Source organism: Phyllobates terribilis, unplaced genomic scaffold (assembly GCF_046119375.1).
Source record: "Phyllobates terribilis strain yellow unplaced genomic scaffold, ASM4611937v1 Scaffold_4__5_contigs__length_816908805, whole genome shotgun sequence".
In the NCBI taxonomy this organism is placed as follows: domain Eukaryota; kingdom Metazoa; phylum Chordata; class Amphibia; order Anura; family Dendrobatidae; genus Phyllobates; species Phyllobates terribilis.
The window spans coordinates 281,310,063-281,328,685 of NW_027362764.1; the positions used below are offsets into that span (position 1 = coordinate 281,310,063).

At 41.7% G+C, this 18,623-nt stretch overlaps 1 protein-coding gene across 1 annotated transcript in view; it reads right to left on the reverse strand.

Annotated features, from left to right (window-relative positions):
• Nucleotides 1-18,623, reverse strand: part of FKBP9 (FKBP prolyl isomerase 9) — a 51,481-nt gene that overhangs the window by 10,481 nt on the left and 22,377 nt on the right. Inside the window, exons 2-7 of the mRNA XM_073678276.1 lie at nucleotides 13,887-14,032; nucleotides 12,224-12,413; nucleotides 11,734-11,879; nucleotides 10,064-10,253; nucleotides 7,061-7,206; nucleotides 5,043-5,229 (exon numbers count right to left, since the gene is read on the reverse strand). Of these exons, the coding sequence (XP_073534377.1) occupies nucleotides 5,043-5,229; nucleotides 7,061-7,206; nucleotides 10,064-10,253; nucleotides 11,734-11,879; nucleotides 12,224-12,413; nucleotides 13,887-14,032 (1,005 nt within the window). The remainder of the gene's footprint in view (nucleotides 1-5,042; nucleotides 5,230-7,060; nucleotides 7,207-10,063; nucleotides 10,254-11,733; nucleotides 11,880-12,223; nucleotides 12,414-13,886; nucleotides 14,033-18,623) is intronic.

Genomic DNA, 18,623 nt, shown 5'->3' on the forward strand with positions numbered 1-18,623 from the left:
TTTAAAATCTTCCACACAGAACCACGTTTTTAAACTGTAAAAATGTATCCCAATTTCTCATTCACACATTTGGTTCATTTAGTGAATGACACATTCGAGTACAGCTCACTTAATTTCCAGGGGGGGTTCTCCAGAATCTAAACCTTCCATTGCGTGCTTGTTTCTGGAAATCATCCATTGAGTTAAAATGGTCACTAAACCCATAGATGAATTCCCAGAGGGGTGTCATTTCCAAAATGGGGTCACTTCAGGGGGGATTCTTTAGCTCTGGTACTCTGAAAAGTGCCAGAACAGCATAATCCCCCCTGAAGTGACCCCATTATGGAAATGACACCTCTGTGGGAATTCATCTATGGGTTTAGTGACCATTTACCTATCTACTTATTTTCCCACCACTAGATTAATTTATACAGAGGAGTAGATTGTAAAATTCGGTCACTTGTTGGGGGTTTCCTCTGTTTAGGCACCCCAGGGGCTCTCCAAATGCAACATGGCGTCCGCTATCCATTCCAGTCAAATTTCCATTCCAAAAGTCAAATGGCGCTCCATACCTTCCGAGGCATGCCGCGCGCCCAAACAGTGGCTTTGCACCACATATGGGGTATCAGCGTGCTCAGGAGAAATTGCACAACACATTTTGGGGTCCATTTTTTCTGGCTGCCCTTGTGAAAATTAAAAATTTGAGGCTAAAGTAGCAGTTTTGTGTTAAAAATGTGTTTTTTTATTTTCACACTTCAACATTATAAAATTCTGTGAAGCCCCTGGGGGTTCAAGGTGCTCACCACACATCTAGATAAGTTCCTTGAGGGGTCTAGTTTCCAAAATGGGGTGACTTGTTGGGGGTTTCCTCTGTTTAGGCACCTCAGGGGCTCTCCAAATGCAACATGGCGTCCGCTATCGATTCCAGTCAAATTTCCATTCCAAAAGTCAAATGGCGCTCCTTACCTTCCGAGGCATGCCGTGCGCCCAAACAGTGGCTTTGCACCACATATGGGGTATCAGCGTGCTCAGGAGAAATTGCACAACACATTTTGGGGTCCATTTTTTCTGGCTGCCCTTGTGAAAATTAAAAATTTGAGGCTAAAGTAGCAGTTTTGTGTTAAAAATGTGTTTTTTTATTTTCACACTTCAACATTATAAAATTCTGTGAAGCCCCTGGGGGTTCAAGGTGCTCACCACACATCTAGATAAGGTCCTTGAGGGGTCTAGTTTCCAAAATGGGGTCACTTGTTGGGGGTTTCCTCTGTTTAGGCACCTCAGGGGCTCTCCAAATGCAACATGGCGTCCGCTATCGATTCCAGTCAAATTTCCATTCCAAAAGTCAAATGGCGCTCCTTACCTTCCGAGGCATGCCGTGCGCCCAAACAGTGGCTTTGCATCACATATGGGGTATCAGCGTGCTCAGGAGAAATTGCACAACACATTTTGGGGTCCATTTTTTCTGGCTGCCCTTGTGAAAATTAAAAATTTGAGGCTAAAGTAGCAGTTTTGTGTTAAAAATGTGTTTTTTTATTTTCACACTTCAACATTATAAAATTCTGTGAAGCCCCTGGGGGTTCAAGGTGCTCACCACACATTTAGATAAGGTCCTTGAGGGGTCTAGTTTCCAAAATGGGGTCACTTGTTGGGGGTTTCCTCTGTTTAGGCACCTCAGGGGCTCTCCAAATGCAACATGGCGTCCGCTATCGATTCCAGTCAAATTTCCATTCCAAAAGTCAAATGGCGCTCCTTACCTTCTGAGCCATGCCGTGCGCCCAAACAGTGGTTTTGCACCACATATGGGGTATCAGCGTGTTCAGGAGAAATTGCACAACACATTTTGGGGTCCATTTTTTCTGGCTGCCCTTGTGAAAATTAAAAATTTGAGGCTAAAGTAGCAGTTTTGTGTTAAAAATGTGTTTTTTTATTTTCACACTTCAACATTATAAAATTCTGTGAAGCCCCTGGGGGTTCAAGGTGCTCACCACACATCTAGATAAGGTCCTTGAGGGGTCTAGTTTCCAAAATGGGGTCACTTGTTGGGGATTTCCTCTGTTTAGGCACCTCAGGGGCTCTCCAAATGCAACACGGCGTCCGCTATCGATTCCAGTCAAATTTCCATTCCAAAAGTCAAATGGCGCTCCTTACCTTCTGAGCCATGCCGTGCGCCCAAACAGTGGTTTTGCACCACATATGGGGTATCAGCGTGTTCAGGAGAAATTGCACAACACATTTTGGGGTCCATTTTTTCTGGCTGCCCTTGTGAAAATTAAAAATTTGAGGCTAAAGTAGCAGTTTTGTGTTAAAAATGTGCTTTTTTATTTTCACACTTCAACATTAGAAAATTCTGTGAAGCCCCTTGGGGTTCAAGGTGCTCACCACACATCTAGATAAGTTCCTTGAGGGGTCTAGTTTCCAAAATGGGGTGACTTGTTGGGGGTTTCCTCTGTTTAGGCACCTCAGGGGCTCAAAAAATGCAACATGGCGTCCGCTATCGATTCCAGTCAAATTTCCATTCCAAAAGTCAAATGGCGCTCCTTACCTTCCGAGCCATGCCGTGCGCCCAAACAGTGGTTTTGCACCACATATGGGGTATCAGCGTGCTCAGGAGAAATTGCACAACACATTTTGGGGTCCATTTTTTCTGGCTGCCCTTGTGAAAATTAAAAATTTGAGGCTAAAGTAGCAGTTTTGTGAAAAAAAGTTAAATGTTCATTGTTTACCTCCACATTCCAAAAATTCCTGTGAAGCACCTGAAGGGTTAATAAACTTCTTGAATGTGGTTTTGAGCACCTTGAGGGGTGATGTTTTTAGAATGGTATCACTTTTGGGTATTTTCTGTCATAAAGGCTCCTCAAAGTCACTTCAAATAAGATGTGGTCCCTAAAAAAATGTTTTTGTAAATTTTGTTGTAAAAATGAGAAATCGCTGGTCAACTTTTAACCCTTATAGCTTCCTAACAAAAAAAAATTTTGGTTCCAAAATTGTGCTGATGTGAAGTAGACATGTGGGGCACACGCGCACCTAGTAACCCGCTGTTTATCATGGTTACGAGCCTGCTAAAGTGAGCGGTAACCTCCCGGTCACGGTAGCAGAGTGGTAACCATGATAAACAACGGGTTACTAGGTGCGCGTGTGACCCTAGTAACCCGATGTTTACCATGGTTACCAGCTTGCTCCTGCTTCAGCAGGCTGGTAACCAGGAGCAGGACATCATGGAAAGATTCTTTCCACGATGTCGCTGCTCCCCTGATCGTTGGTGAGCCTGCCTGTTTTGACAGCTCACCAGCGACCACATAGCGACGCAGCAACGATCCCTGACAGGTCGTATCGTTGTCGGGATCGCTGCAGCGTCGCTAAGTGTGACGGGGCCTTAATGCATTTTAAGAGTCCGTTTCCTTATGCTTTGCAGTATGTCCACAGGCTCACTGTATGGAGTATGGTAGGTGGAATATTTATACATAGAACGTAAAAACTGTGGAAACTCCAAGCATTTACCGCTGGCTGGTTTATAAAGTATACAGTTTTGAAGTGTACAAGGGGTCACGATGGTAAAGTAGTGAAAGCAGATGACAAGCCCGGGCTGCGCTGGACACACTGGACAAACATTCTTTAATCTGCAGGAACATGTTTGCACTGACATGTAAGTCTGCCGACGTTCTGACAAACTACTTAGTGTGAGGATAAATTGTTATAATCCTTTTAGGCACCAAACTGCAGCACAAATCAGCATTTTCGTTTCTATTCTTCAGTCTAATTGCTGGGATGTTTTTTCAGACATAAGCCCTGATTCTTCAAAGTGTTTTCGCCAGAAATTTTGCTTAAAACACTGATACGTCAAGGTTGCACAATATCTTGTGACTTTTGGCGTCTTCACATCCGTTTTGCCCAGCTCTGCCTTGGTCTCCAGCACGTGCCCTCATCAAGACTAGATGAATCGAGGCCTAAATTTTAGGAAACAGTCCTAGGACTTTTTCTATACGAATGTGAATGACTGCATAGAAAAAATGCAAATGTGTACTTTTATATGCTTTTTAATTAATAAAAAAAAACAACTAAGGCAATTACTAAATGTGAAAATTGTATTAGTTCTATTTGGCTAGAAGCCACAAAGGTTAGTGAGATGCTATACCAAATATTAACAAAAGTTTTTATTTTTTTATTAAATGAAATTTTATTATTCAATTTTCAATATTGCAACAACAAACTACAGACACAGGCAACAAAAAATATGCAGAGAACCTTACAAGTATCGTAAAACCACAGAAGAAAACAAACCTGATGCATTAAAGGGTCTTCCCCAGTCCCCAGTCACCTGAATAGGGCCAGACTACTATTCCCTGAACAGCAGGGTATAAACTGTCAGCAGTACGCAGTTATGCACTAGTACTGCAGCCTGGTCATTCTCAGCATTAGTAGATTTGGGGGTTGAATCCCCACAATCTTAAAGTAACTTTTAATTTATATGTGCTGTAATTTTACAAGCAAAAACCCCTTTAATGGGAACAGAGCTTCTGTACTTGTATCAAAGTGACCACATTTGTTTTTGCAGCAGAGTATTGGGCACTAAAGAGAATCTGTCACCAGCTTTTGCTATGTAATCTGACAGCAGCATGATGTAGGGACACAGACCCTGTCCAGTGATGTGTCACTTAGAAAAATGTGACTCTTTCATAACTGCTGCACTCAGTAAACTCTGCTGCAACCCTAGCAGAGGTCAGAGGTTGAGCTGTGTATAACCCTGCTCACACCACTGATTGTCACTATACGTTGTACACAGAAAGCTGCCAGAGAGCTGCTATCAGTGGTAGGGTTGGACTAGGATGCATGAGATTCCTAACCCTGCAGTAATAATCTCCTTCTGATAAAACACTGATTGTACTGAAATAGCAAAACACAGCCCAGTAAGTGACACATCATTGGAATCAGGCACTCTGCTCCTACATTATGGTGCTCTTAGATTACAAAACCTGCTGACAGATTCACTTTAACTGCAATATTATTCTGCAATTTTCTATATTATTATTTTAGTTACATACATACCTATGTCAAAACTAACTTACGTGGAATCTAGCATGGTGCCATCCATAAGGGTTGCATTATAGTGATACTTCAAATAGTCCCCCTTCTTGCTCAGGACAGTGCAGTTGATGGGTTTATAATTTGACATGATGCTGACAGAATCATCAGGGTTGTGAAAATCGACCATGACGATATCAAAAACCAGCACTGCAGATCCTGGGATCTTTCCTTGGAAAGAAGAGAATAAAAATGATACATCGTCTATCAAGGTATGTAGCTGCTTAATATACACATTTAAAGCGCACCTGTCAGCAAGATTGTGCTCAGTAAACTACATAGAGTGTCAGGTGGACGACATTACACTGATTAAAACGATACCTTGGTTGATGAAATCCATCCTGTAGTTCTTGAGTAATCTTTACTTTCAGTTTGGACATAATGATATGCTGGTGCTTTGGGGCGGCCTGTGGGGTGGGCTCTATCTGGTGCTCTGCTTACATATTCATCTGTATGCTCTTATGACAGCTCACTGTGCCTTCACTGACCTGCCTCCTTTATTACATAATGCATCTACCAGTGCGGGGCACAAGCATATCATTATCTCCAAACTGAAAGTAAAGATTACACAAGAACCACAGGATGGATTTCATCATCCAATGTATCATTTTAATCAGTGTAACGGCACCCACCTGACAGTATATGTATAGTGGGGAAAAAAGTATTTAGTCAGCCACCAATTGTACAAGTTCTCCCACTTAAAAAGATGAGAGAGGCCTGTAATTGACATCATAGGTAGACCTCAATTATGAGATACAAAATGAGAAACAAATCCTGAAAATCACATTGTCTGATTTGGAAAGAATTTTTTTTTTTTAAATTTTGGTGGAAAATAAGTATTTGGTCAATTACAAAAGTTCATCTCAATACTTTGTTATATATCCTTTGTTGGCAATGACAGAGGTCAAACGTTTTCTGTAAGTCTTCACAAGGTTGGCACACACTGTTGCTGGTATGTTGGCCCATTCCTCCATGCAGATCTCCTCTAGAGCAGTGATGTTTTGGGGCTGTCGCGGGGCAACACGGACTTTCAACTCCCTCCAAAAGTTTTCTATAGGGTTTAGATCTGGAGGTCTAAACTATGATGTCAATTACAGGACTCTCTCATCTTTTTAAGTGGGAGAACTTGCACAATTGGTGGCTGACTAAATACTTTTTTTCCCCACTGTAGTTTACAGAGCACAATCCTGCTGACAGGTGCACTTTAAGGGGCAGTCTCATAAAGCCAACTTCTGTCCATATGTCCTACATGGGCAAATAGACAGCAATGAACCAGAATGGAGAGTCGCTATGTACAAACGTCCCACAATCTGACACACCCAAGCCATCTCTGTATTACGAGGTAGGCCATTCATTTGCAGCTGCTGTAGGCGAAAGGTCTCGTTGGCATTGGCTTCCCAAGCAATACGTTTTGTGGGGCTGCTGAAAGTGGTGGCTCAATTCCATTTCCAGAAGTGGAGTGAGGGTGGGCCTGAGACACAGTAGCCAGCTGCCTGGAACAAGACTGAGCTTCCTCAAGGAAAGGACATTTAGATCTTACATTTTCATCTTCAGATTGTGATTTAGTTCAGAATGATATTTGAAGCAGAACAGTGCTGTAAGGCCACGGACCCACTATCAGTATTCGGTCAGTATTTTTCTCAGGAGTGGGTGATAAATGCCGAATTGGTGACTTGTTTCTATTATATCTTTTCGCTGGTTGTTTCTCACCTGGTTTTGGTTCCCACTCCTGAGAAAAAATACTGACCGAATACTGACCAGATACTGATAGTGGTGCCGTGGCCTAATTGTGAAAGTAGGAAGGTGGGAATAAATTGTTATTCTGGCATTTTACTACAACTGTGGTGTGACACTATGGGAGTACAACATCTATATGTAAAATTCCACTTTCAGTCCTACTCGTTATCAGTAGTATAATAGTACCGTATGGTCTCTGAATGGACGTCCGTAGGACTACACAACTCACCACCTTACATTTTCTATTTATACAATGGGTACTTACCTGTTCCTTCTTCGCCATATGCAAGATGTGGTGGAATTGTGATTCTCCGCTTTTCTCCAGTGCACACACCCAGCAAACCTTCATCCATACCAGCGATTACATAGCCCTTTCCAATGTATGTGTCATAAGTGTGATTTCGAGAGTAACTAGGGTATGGGACAAATAATATCAGAAGGGAAACAAAGATGACTTTCCAGGAATATCTTCCAAGTAAAGTAGATAAGGCAGTGGGTTCAACTGGTAAAGAAGCACAATTCCTGCATGTAACCTGAACTTTAGTATGGCTTAAGACACATTAAAGGCTTCTTATAGTCCTGGTGGGAAAACAACTTATCTTAAATGGGTTTTTGCAAGAACAAAGTACATTTTAATTAATAAATCTTTGAATAATAAGTTCCCAAATTGGATGTGTTAAAAATGTTCCTGTGCTGAGATAATCTTATAAATGTGCCCCTGCTGTGTACTGTGTAATGGCTGTGTCTGACCGTTCAGGAACACGGTCTGATCATACAACATCTCCTGGGCAGGGGAGGAAGCAAAAGAGGATACAGACAGGACAGCATAGGATCACAGCTGATTCTTTCTGTGAGGTAAAACAAGTTCTTAAACAGGCAGGAAATGTTTTACCTCACAGAAAGAATCAGCTGTGATCCTATGCTGTCCTGTCTGTATACTCTTTTGCTTCCTCCCCTGCCCAGGAGATCTTGTATGATCAGACCGTGTTCTTGAACGGTTAGACACAGGCATTACACAGTACACAGCAGGGACACATTTATAATATTATCTCAGCACAGGAGCATTTTTTGTTCAACACATCTAATTGTGGAACTTATTATTATTCCAAGATCTATTGATTTAAGTGTACTTTGTTTCTGGGAAAACCCCTTTAACTTAGGATGGTCAATGATGCAAATGTCATAGACCATGCTGCATGCGCCTATCTTCTTTTAACAGTCTTGGTACGGCTGCCACAATGCAGCCTCCTTAAGAAGAATGAGAAACGCCAGAATTTTGTTTCCAGAATGTAAAAAAACTTGCATCGGCACCTTCAGTGTTCTGTTCAATCCACTTCGACCATATGGTCTTAAAGGAAACCTAACAGCTGAGAGCCTAGTCATTCAGGAAGTTCCCTGGCAGCTTCTCCTCACTCCCCTTGTGTGACAGGCCTTTCCTGCGTGCGTATAGGGAGAGACCAGTCACTCCAGGGCAGGGAAGAGCAGGAAGTAGCTGCCAAGGAGCTGCCTGCCCAACCAGATTCCCATGCGGCTTGGTCCCTGTTTTTAAAGTATGTCTTTCTCTGAATTACGGCAGCATTTCAGAGTCATACCTGGCTGAAATTATACAGTATGTGTCTGATATATGCTGCCTGTGGTTCGGACAGCATGTGTCAGCTGTCAGATTCACTTTAAGGATAGGATACAATCATACCCCACACTGCACCCACCTTAGGCAACAAGGTTGCTCTAACAAAAATCTCTGAAAATTGTTCTTGACTGTGTGCATTACAGATAGTGTAGAATGTGGCAAGTCATGACCAAGCCCTGAAAAGGGGTTAATTGTCATACTGAGTGAACAAAAACAGCAGAAACAACTTTCAAAGCTGGCAGATTTGTTTATTATTTCATTATAGTTATAGGGGTTGTTCTCCTTTTTCTTACATAATACATGTATTTGGGTCGTAAAACCTATTTTACAATTGAAATTTACAACTTTGAAATGGCTTGTGGTCATAAATCAGCAGAGAGGAGCTCAGAAAGAGAGTTAGGCTATGTGCCCACGATGCAGAAATGCTGCAGATTTTTTCCGCATCTCCCTGGCAGTAAAAACGCATGCGGATTGTACATGCGGATTGTACATGCGGATTGTACATGTGGATTGTACATGCGGATTGTACATGCGGATTGTACATGTGGATTGTACATGTGGATTGTACATGCGTTTTTCCTGCCAGGTAGAAGCGTTTGTCAAGCGTCTTCACTTGCATTTCTGCATGCGGGTTATCAAGCGCTTTTCCAAGCGATTTTAGCATCACTTGGAAAGTGCTTGACAACTTGGTCACACTATATAAATCCATGCAACCGGCATGGATTTATATAGTGTGACCAAGTTAATAGTTGAAAAAAAGATTAAAAATGGTAAAAAATAAAAAAAAACCATTATACTCACCTTCTGATGGCCCCCGGTCTTTTCTCCGCTGTGTTTGGTCTCTTGTATGGCTCGCGGTGGTGTGAAAGGACATTTCATGACGTTGTTTAGTCATGTGACAGGTCACGCAATTGCCAACGTCAGCGGTCGCGTGACCTGTCACATGACTAAATGACGTCATGGAAGGTCCTTTTAGACCATCGCGAGCCGTCGGGGAGCCAGGATGCATCATACAGGAGACCGGGGGACATCATAAGGTGAGTATATGTTTATTTTTTATTTTAAGTTCTTTTTTTAACAGGTTCTATGGTACCCGGGTCTTGTTGAGAGTCTCCTCTTCTCCAGAGCCGGGTACCATACGCACATTGAATCGCTTAATATCCGCATGTGCACAAGTAGTCATGCGGATATTAAGCGATTCAATGCAAGTCAATGGCGGCAATTACGCTGCGTTTCCGCAAAATTAATGGACATGCTGCGTAATTTTCCGCAATGATAATCTGCAGTGGAAATTGGGGACCATGGGGCACGTATTACCAAGCGTTTTTTAAGCGTTTTCGCTGCGGAAATTCCGCAGCAAAAACAATTGGAAAACGCATAGTGGGCACGCAGCCTACAAGCTCCCCGTCAGACTGGCACAGCGGGCTGACTGACGAATCAGTTAATTCATTCTGCAGCCAGCACTATTAGACAATGCAGAGGCTGTAGAAGGCAAACAGGGCCACATTTGTTAATGCTAAGTAGCAAAAATTATTTTTAGTCCTAATTACATGCATTTATGTAAAGGGGGACATCATCTTTAATAATTATTCTAATGTGTAGTTTTTACTATGTCAATAGAAAGAAGCATTTGTATACCTGGAGTCAAAGAATGTGCCATCCAATAATGAGCCATTGTAATGGTACCGGACATAGTCACCAGTCTGAGATTTCCTCTCACAGTCTTCTGGCATATACTGGACTTCTACAGTGATACCATCTTTTGGGTTGTGTAAGTCCAGTAAGACAACATCGAAAACAAGAGATGCCTGTGAGGGAATATCTTTACCTGCACAGCAAAGGAGAACAAGTATGGCTTATACAATATGTGCTGCAGGCAGGAGCGGTCATATTACCACTGCACTAATAAATGATACCAATGAGTATGCCACTATTATGTCATCTATCCCGGAGAAGAACACAAGTGAGGAAACTTTCAAAAGCCGAATTTTGTGGCCATTGTCAAGAAAACAAGAACTCGCTTATATAAACTGCTACGCATACCCTGCATGTACAGATCCAATACAAACTATTAAAGGGCCTCTGTCAGCACAGAATGACTTCACACCAAGTACAGGCGCTCCGTATATCATGGCGGGGCCAATCATTTATATACACCTTCTCTCCTGCTAGTTTTCCTTTAATCCCATGCCCCACCTCCCCCCTCTGCTTTGATTGGAAAACGATTAAGTGGTAAGGTGCACTTAAATAATTGATCCCGCCATGCTGCACCGAGTGCCTGTACTTGGCTTGAACAGTCGTTCTGTGCTGACAGAGGCCATTTAAATGAAATGGGTTTTCTCATCATAACAACCCTTTTTACGTTCAAGCTATCCAGGAATTAGCTGCACAGTACAAGACTGGTCTTCTGTACGTAAAAAGATAAAAAACACTATCACTGAGTAAGGAAAATAATGTCAATAATGAAGAAATCTCTGAATCCCTCATGTCATTCCAGTATTGCAGATAGCCAAACTGGTTCATTTTTAGCGATGTCCAGCAATTATTAGGTTATGGCCTGGTAGAGCAGGGGACAGTTTCAATATGATTCGTCTTCTCCTACTTTGCTTATTTTCCTTACAAGAAGCACACATGCAGTTTTTAATGCATTTTTAAAACCAAAGCCAAAATGACGTCCCGTAGGAATGAGGAGCATTCGGTAAGTCCGTTCTTGATGATTTCCTATGGGGTCCACCTCTGGCTTTGCCACAAAAACTGCATCAAAATCTGCACATGTGATTGCAGCCTAGTTTAACTCACATCATTTTATTGAAAAAAAAGTGCCACATTTTTTGTGACTTCTTTTTAGGTCAGATATAAGTTAATATTATTTAAAATGGAACCTGTCACTAGATTCATGTAGCCCGAACCTTGGGCAGCATGCATCAGAGACTGGCTACTTGATTGCAGGCGGTGTATTTTACTCTGAAACGCCGCAACATTTCAGACAAATCATACTTAGAAGAGCCGGCCGTGGGCAATGTTTCTTGGTCTCGCTCCAGTTCATTGTTAGGTCTCTTCTTACATACACACATAGCAACTAAAGCAGGGCGGGGAGAAGCCAGCCAAGAACCACACCGGACTAGACACGGATCTTCATATAGCCCCCAGACGGCCTTACAAACTATATTTCCTCTGAAACACTGCAGCATTTTAGAGTACACGGTTACAATCGTGAGGCCAGGTTTTCATTCATGCCATCTATAGTACAGGCAGCACAAATCTAGTGACAGGTTCCCTATAACCATGCTACTTTAGTGTTGTCTTACCATCACCATCTTCTCCATAAGCAAGAAAAGGTGGGACATGGATTATACGTTTTTCACCCACACACATTCCAAGTAGTCCAGTATCCATTCCAGGGATCAACCAACCAATTCCCACATAGGTGTCATATGTTCTCATGCGATTGTGACTTGGGGGGAAGAATATACAAGTAAGTTATTGTATTAGTGAGAGGGGGTAGAGATCTAGTCTGGCAGAATCATGCAGTATGAAAATGCATTTTTAGTTTTGCTTTTTTTTTGCAGATTCTGATTGTATATCTATATAAATCCAGTATTACAGGGTATTTTCTACAGTCTACAGAATAAAACTGCATCATTTTTTCCCAAGGAACGCATTGCAATAGGAAATATGACGTTGTATACATGACAGTACTGAGGACTGAATATGTCTGTACGCAGCCTTAGTGGGTTCTGCTTTGGTAACTCCAGTCACAGATGAAAACTGTAAAAACTATTAAATGATCGTAGATACCTGGAATCAAAAAGTGTCCCGTCAGGCAAGGTTCCATTGTAGTGGTAGCGGATGAAATCAGACACTTGCACCGTTCTAGTACACGTTTCTGGCTTGTGGTACGAATCTACTTCAACTTTGTCATCTGGGTTCCAGATATCCATTAAAAGGACATCAAAGTGAATCACTGCATCCGGGGGAATCACACCAGCTGTGAAAATGAAGAAAAAGAATCTTCTTGTACATATTTTCACATACGTGCTCAGAGCAGAGCCGAAAAAAACGTGCAGACGAGTCCCTCACTGCAGCTATTGCTGAGCGATATGGCCGCACTGCAGAAGAAATGAAACATCACTGGACCCTTAGTCTCTCTCGTACTAACATCCTGGGGGGATTTTCACATGTTCACACTTCTGAACTGAAAATCAGGTTCATTCATCTGAATGGGATTATTTTAGCATCAAATGCAGATTTCTGCAAGCTTCATTCTTCTCCTGCAGCATCAGATGTCACTTTAGGGCACGTTCCCAAAAGTGGTGGCTATGCAGAAACAGCTCCTGCAACCCTGCCAGTGTCTTATTAGTGTGCTATGGCGGCCCGCCTATAGACAGTGTGTAGAGCAAATTCGGTTTAACCCTCTACAGGCAGCAAGCTCCTCCTTTGGCTGTATTATACACAAGGATATCTTATTAAAGGGCTGATAATTAAGATTCCACTTCAGGTAAATTTAAGCTCTTTGTTGGAGGGGAGATACATTTTTGCCTAATTTCCATTTTGCTGATTTACCTTTTTGGTGAATTTATGAGAAAATAAGTGAATCCATTCTCCCATAAGCCTAAAATGGAGTCCAGAGCCCGGCTAACAGGAAGAGGCAGGGCCGTGCTCTCCCGCAGCGCTCTCCCGCAGCTCCTGGCCTCTCCTCTTACTTCTCATTATGTAAGATAGAAATGTAAAGTATATGATGTACAGTTATATGAAAAAGTTTGGGCACCCCTATTAATCTTAAGCTTATTGTTTTATAAAAAGTGGTGTTTTTGCAACAGCTATTTCAGTTTGATATATGTAATAACTGTTGGACACAGTAATGTTTCTGCCTTGAAATGAGGTTTATTGTACTAACAGAAAATGTGCAATCTGCACTCAAACAAAGCAGGCAGCGGGCGGGTAAAATACAGAGAATCATGACAGCTGTAGGTGCAGTGCCCGCCCCACTGCACTTACAGCTCATTAGCATACAATATGAACTATGGATTTTTCTAAAGGCTCATTCAGATGTCCATGCATATCGGTCCAAGATAGGACCGCTAATGCCTGACTGGCCGTGGCTCTCCTGACTCGAGTGGGACAGCTTCACGTATTTCTATGAGGCTGTCCTGCTCGGGTTGGGAGAGCCGCAGCCACTCCGTGCATTGTGGTCCGATCTGGGACCGATGTGTACGGACGTCTGAAAGAGCCCTAAAACAGCAAGATGGATTTCTACAGGAAAGGTAAGGATTTTATCAGCATTAAAGCGCCTTTACAAACATGCAATTAGTTTGTGATATAGAATCCAGATGACAGGTTCTCATTAAGATGCATTTGCAAAGTTGACATATATTTTGCATGCATTTTGTAACACAGAAATAAATATAATTTGAAAAGAACAGTTTTCTGTCCATGAAAGTCATGCAGGCAGGTAACTTACCCACTCCTGTACTCCCATAGGCAAGACTAGGTGGAATCTTCACTAATCGTCTCTCATTTATACACATGCCAATCAGTGCTTTGTCCATTCCTGCAATGATCTGTCCTTTTCCCACAAAGACATTATAGGTTGTACCCCGATCATAACTACAAAAAAGAACATTTCTCATTGATGAGCTATTACTATACCTGTCATCGCTCAAATAACTGAACTAAATACCTTGTAAAAATCTCTGAGCTCCCCTGATTCTGCTGCTCTTTTCTGCTGCATCACTTCATTGCAAATTTGTTGTTTTTGGAGTGCAATATGTGAAATCTCTGCTTGCAGTCCAACCAGGCATTTCTTCATATTCTTCTCTGAGGGTATAAGCTTTCACCCCTCCCTCCCAGATAATACCAATCATATCTTTTCAGCTATGATTGGCAGCATCTGGGAAGGAAAGGAGGGAAGAAACACCCAGTTGAACTGCAAGCAGAGATTTCACATACTAGGCTCCAAAAGCAATAAACGTGAATATCTCTGCAATGGAGTGACACAGCGCAAATCAGAAAAGAGTGGCAGAATCAGTGGACCTCATGGATTTTTAAAAGTTATTTAACTAAATTTTTTTAGCAACTGGCCAGTCCTTTTTATAAAGTCACGGCCCCACTATCAGTATTTGGACAGTATTCGGTCAGTATTTTTTTCTCAGGAGTGGGAGCCAAAACCAGGTGAGGAACAATCAGAGAAAAGGTATAATAGAAACAAGTCATCAATTCTGCATTTATCACCCACTCCTGGTTTTGGCTTCCACTCCTGACCAAATACTGATAGTGGGGCCGTGGCGTTAAACAGTAAATGTATAGAAAAATATAATTATGTGTAAAACAAAAGTACACGAAACTGTTATCAGTCCTCCCAAAGGATGTTCATAAGGTTAATTTACCTAATGAACCAATCCACAATCGAGAAAGTGTCAGAAACAGTAAATGTTTCATCCTTTTGAATATTTTGAAGCAGTCTCAACATACTGTATATTACAGATACAAAAATGCACAATGCTTCTATGCACACAACCAAAGCAGTAGATCAGACCATGGAAAGTCATCAGTCTGAAGAGTTCTACTTGTATTGGCTTCATGGTCTACATTTGGTTGCCAAAAGTTGAGCTCCATACTCATGACAAGTCCGTTTTATGACCTTTCCTAAATACATTGTATCTACTGGAATGATCAGAAAACTGTCTGCAGGAAGCACTGCGCTTATGGAAATCTGTGTACCTCCACAACTCACTTTCAGTCCATTGTACATAATGCCTGTATCTTGCTGATTATAAGCACCTTTAAGCTATTTTCACACATTGCGTACAGTAGAGACCAAAAGTTTGGACACACCTCATTTAAAGATTTTTCTGTATTTTCATGATTATGAAAATTGTACATTCACACTCAAGGCATCAAAACTATGAATTAACACATGTGGAATTATATACTTAACAAAAAAGTGTGAAACAACTGAAAATATGTCTTATATTCTAGGTTCTTCAAAATAGCCACCTTTTGCTTTGATGACTGCTTTGCACACTCTTGGCATTCTCTTGATGAGCTTCAAGAGGTAGTCACCGGAAATGGTTTTCACTTCACAGGTGTGCCCTGTCAGGTTTAATAAGTGGGATTTCTTGCCTTATAAATGGGGTTGGGAGCATCAGTTGTGTTGTGCAGAAGTCTGGTGGATACACAGCTGATAGTCCTACTGAATAGACTGTTAGAATTTGTATTATGGCAAGAAAAAAGCAGCTAAGTAAAGAAAAACGAGTGGCCATCATTACTTTAAGAAATGAAGGTCAGTCAGTGCAAAAAATTGGGAAAACTTTGAAAGTGTCCCCAAGTACAGTTGCAAAAACCATCAAGCACTACAAAGAAACTGGCTCACATGAGGACTGCCCCAGGAAAGGAAGACCAAGAGTCACCTCTGCTTCTGAGGATAAGTGTTAGAACCTTGCTCTTAGGTTTTTTCCTTTGCTGGTCACATGACCTTGTTGGCCTATTTAATCCTGCTCCGCCCTTCTGGCTTTGCTGGACTTCATTGTATAACTACTTTCTAGCTAGCCTGTGCTTTGTATCTAACTCTGTTAGTTTGCTTGGTCTACGGACCTCTATGTTCTATATATTTTGTTTGTTCGTCTGTCTGCTACTATTTCTGTTAGGAGGTGTCCCATTTTCCTCCCAGTCCTTAGTACTTGTAGGGATTCCTTCCCCACATCTATAGGTCTCCGTACAGACTAGCTTAGGACTTTAGCAGGTCTGATCGCAGGATCAGGTTCCCTGTTACATCGTAGGGATTCAGCTGAGTTCTATCGTAGGGACAGATCTCCTCTCTTTCCTTAGCTCTGGTAGCAGAACATAACAATAAGTTTATCAGAGTCACCAGCCTCAGAAATCGCAGGTTAACAGCAGTGCAGATTAGAGACCAGGTCAATGCCACACAGAGTTCTAGCAGCAGACAAATCTCTACAACAACTGTTAAGAGGAGACTTTGTGCAGCAGGCCTTCATGGTAAAATAGCTGCTAGGAAATCACTGCCAAGGACAGGCAACACGCAGAAGAGACTTGTTTGGGCTAAAGAACACAAGGAATGGACATTAGACCAGTGGAAATCTGTGCTTTGGTCTGATGAGTCCAAATTTGAGATATTTGGTTCCAACCACCGTGTCTTTGTGCGATGCAGAAAAGGTGAACGGATGGACTCTACATGCCTGGTTCCCACCGTGAAGCATGGAAGAGGAGGTGTGATGGTGTGGGGGTGCTTTACTGGTGACACTGTTGGGGATTTATTCAAATTTGAAGGCATACTGAAACAGCATGGCTACCACAGCATCTTGCAGCGGCATGCTATTCCATCCAGTTTGCTTTTGTTGGACCATCATTTATTTTTCAACAGGACAATGACCCCAAACACACCTCCAGGCTGTGTAAGGGTTATTTGACCAAGAAGGAGAGTGAAGGGGGAGCTATGCCAGATGGCCTGGCCTCCACAGTCACCAGACCTGAACCCAATCGAGATGGTTTGGGGTTAGCTGGACCGCAGAGTGAAGGCAAAAGGGCCAACAAGTGCTAAGCATCTCTGGGAACTCCTTCAAGATTGTTGGAAGAGCATTTCCGGAGACTACCTCTTGAAGCTCATCAAGAGAATGCCAAGAGTGTGCAAAGCAGTCATCAAAGCAAAAGGTGGCTACTTTGAAGAACCTAGAATATAAGACATATTTTCAGTTGTTTCACACTTTTTTGTTACGCATATAATTCCACATGGGTTAATTCATAGTTTTGATGCCTTCAGTGTGAATGTACAATTTTCATAGTCATGAAAATACAGAAAAATCTTTAAATGAGAAGGTGTCCAAACTTTTGTTCTGTACTGTATATTCAGCGTTTTTTGTTGTTTTATGCAAATTTTCAGCTCTGTTTTACAGTACCAGCAAAGTCTGTGAGAGTCCAGAAATCTCATGCACACACCTTGGGTTTTGTTTGATCAGTATTTTGTGCTTAGCACATTTTTTGCAGAATAGAGCATGTTACTTCTTTCAGCCTTTTTTTGCATTTTTCACCCATTGAAAGTAATGGGTAGTGAAAAAATGCTGATAAACACCTAGTATCAGGTTTTGCTGCGTTTTTAGTGAAAAAAGCAAGAACAGTATGTGAAACTCATTTATTTTTGTGATTTTACCATCTTGTCTTGGTCACCTGAGATAGCAGTTTGCATTAGAACAGTTTGATTAAATTAGTGATGAGTAAACAAAAAAACATTGGCTGAGCTAGGTGTGAGAGTGAACAATACCTGTGGCCCAGGGAGGCGTGAAATTGAACAATGCCCTGAACAACTGAATGGCAGACCATAGTGTGAAAATAAATAGTGTCCTACAAACTCAAGGGACTGCCAGTGTCTTAGGTAAACTATGCCTGAACAATTCACCTCCCCCCACTGTTACATTAGAAATTCTGGTTAATATGGTTTCACATATGTCTTGCACTAGTGACCTGTGTTCATGCTTCTGTGGTGGAAGCAAAGCTAAACTTTGGGATCCTGAAAAATGCACAAAAAATACACCAAAACCTGCATTTTTGATGCAGCTTCTTTCCTGCCAAGAGATCAGGTTTTGCTGCAGAAAAAAAACCCGATGAAAACGCAATGTGTGAACATAGCCTTAGATGCGTAAATTTCGGTACGACCAGCCAATTAAACGTGTGAGGGTGCTCCTCTGCTTCTTCCATCAATTTTCCGATTAACAGTTGATGCTTCGCTTAAACTCACATCAATACAAGAAACATTTCCTGAGTCCGCTTTACAGTGTTTACAGCAGCATGCTTACACATTATTTAGACTTTCCCAGCTACAATTGCAGTCAACTCTCCTATAAAATCCTAACATATTACTTGCAGATTTTTATGCAGATTTGATCCTATGCTTTCCAAAAGGTAAAATCTTCTTTGAAAGTGAGAGAAAAATCTGTGACAGAACTGACATGTTGTGAATGTGAACATCTGCAGCTTGCTTTCATTCCTAATGAATTTTGTTTGCTACATGTGAATGGAGTTTTTAAAATGTCATCACATGTATTCTAGTGCAAAATCTGCTCAAAAACCAAGAGGTGTAAGTGCGTTCCTAAGGAAGAAAGATTGCAGAATGTTTTAATTAAATAGTTTATTTTGCTTGCCTTGCACAACAATGTCAAATACACTTGATGGTTACAATTAATTTCTC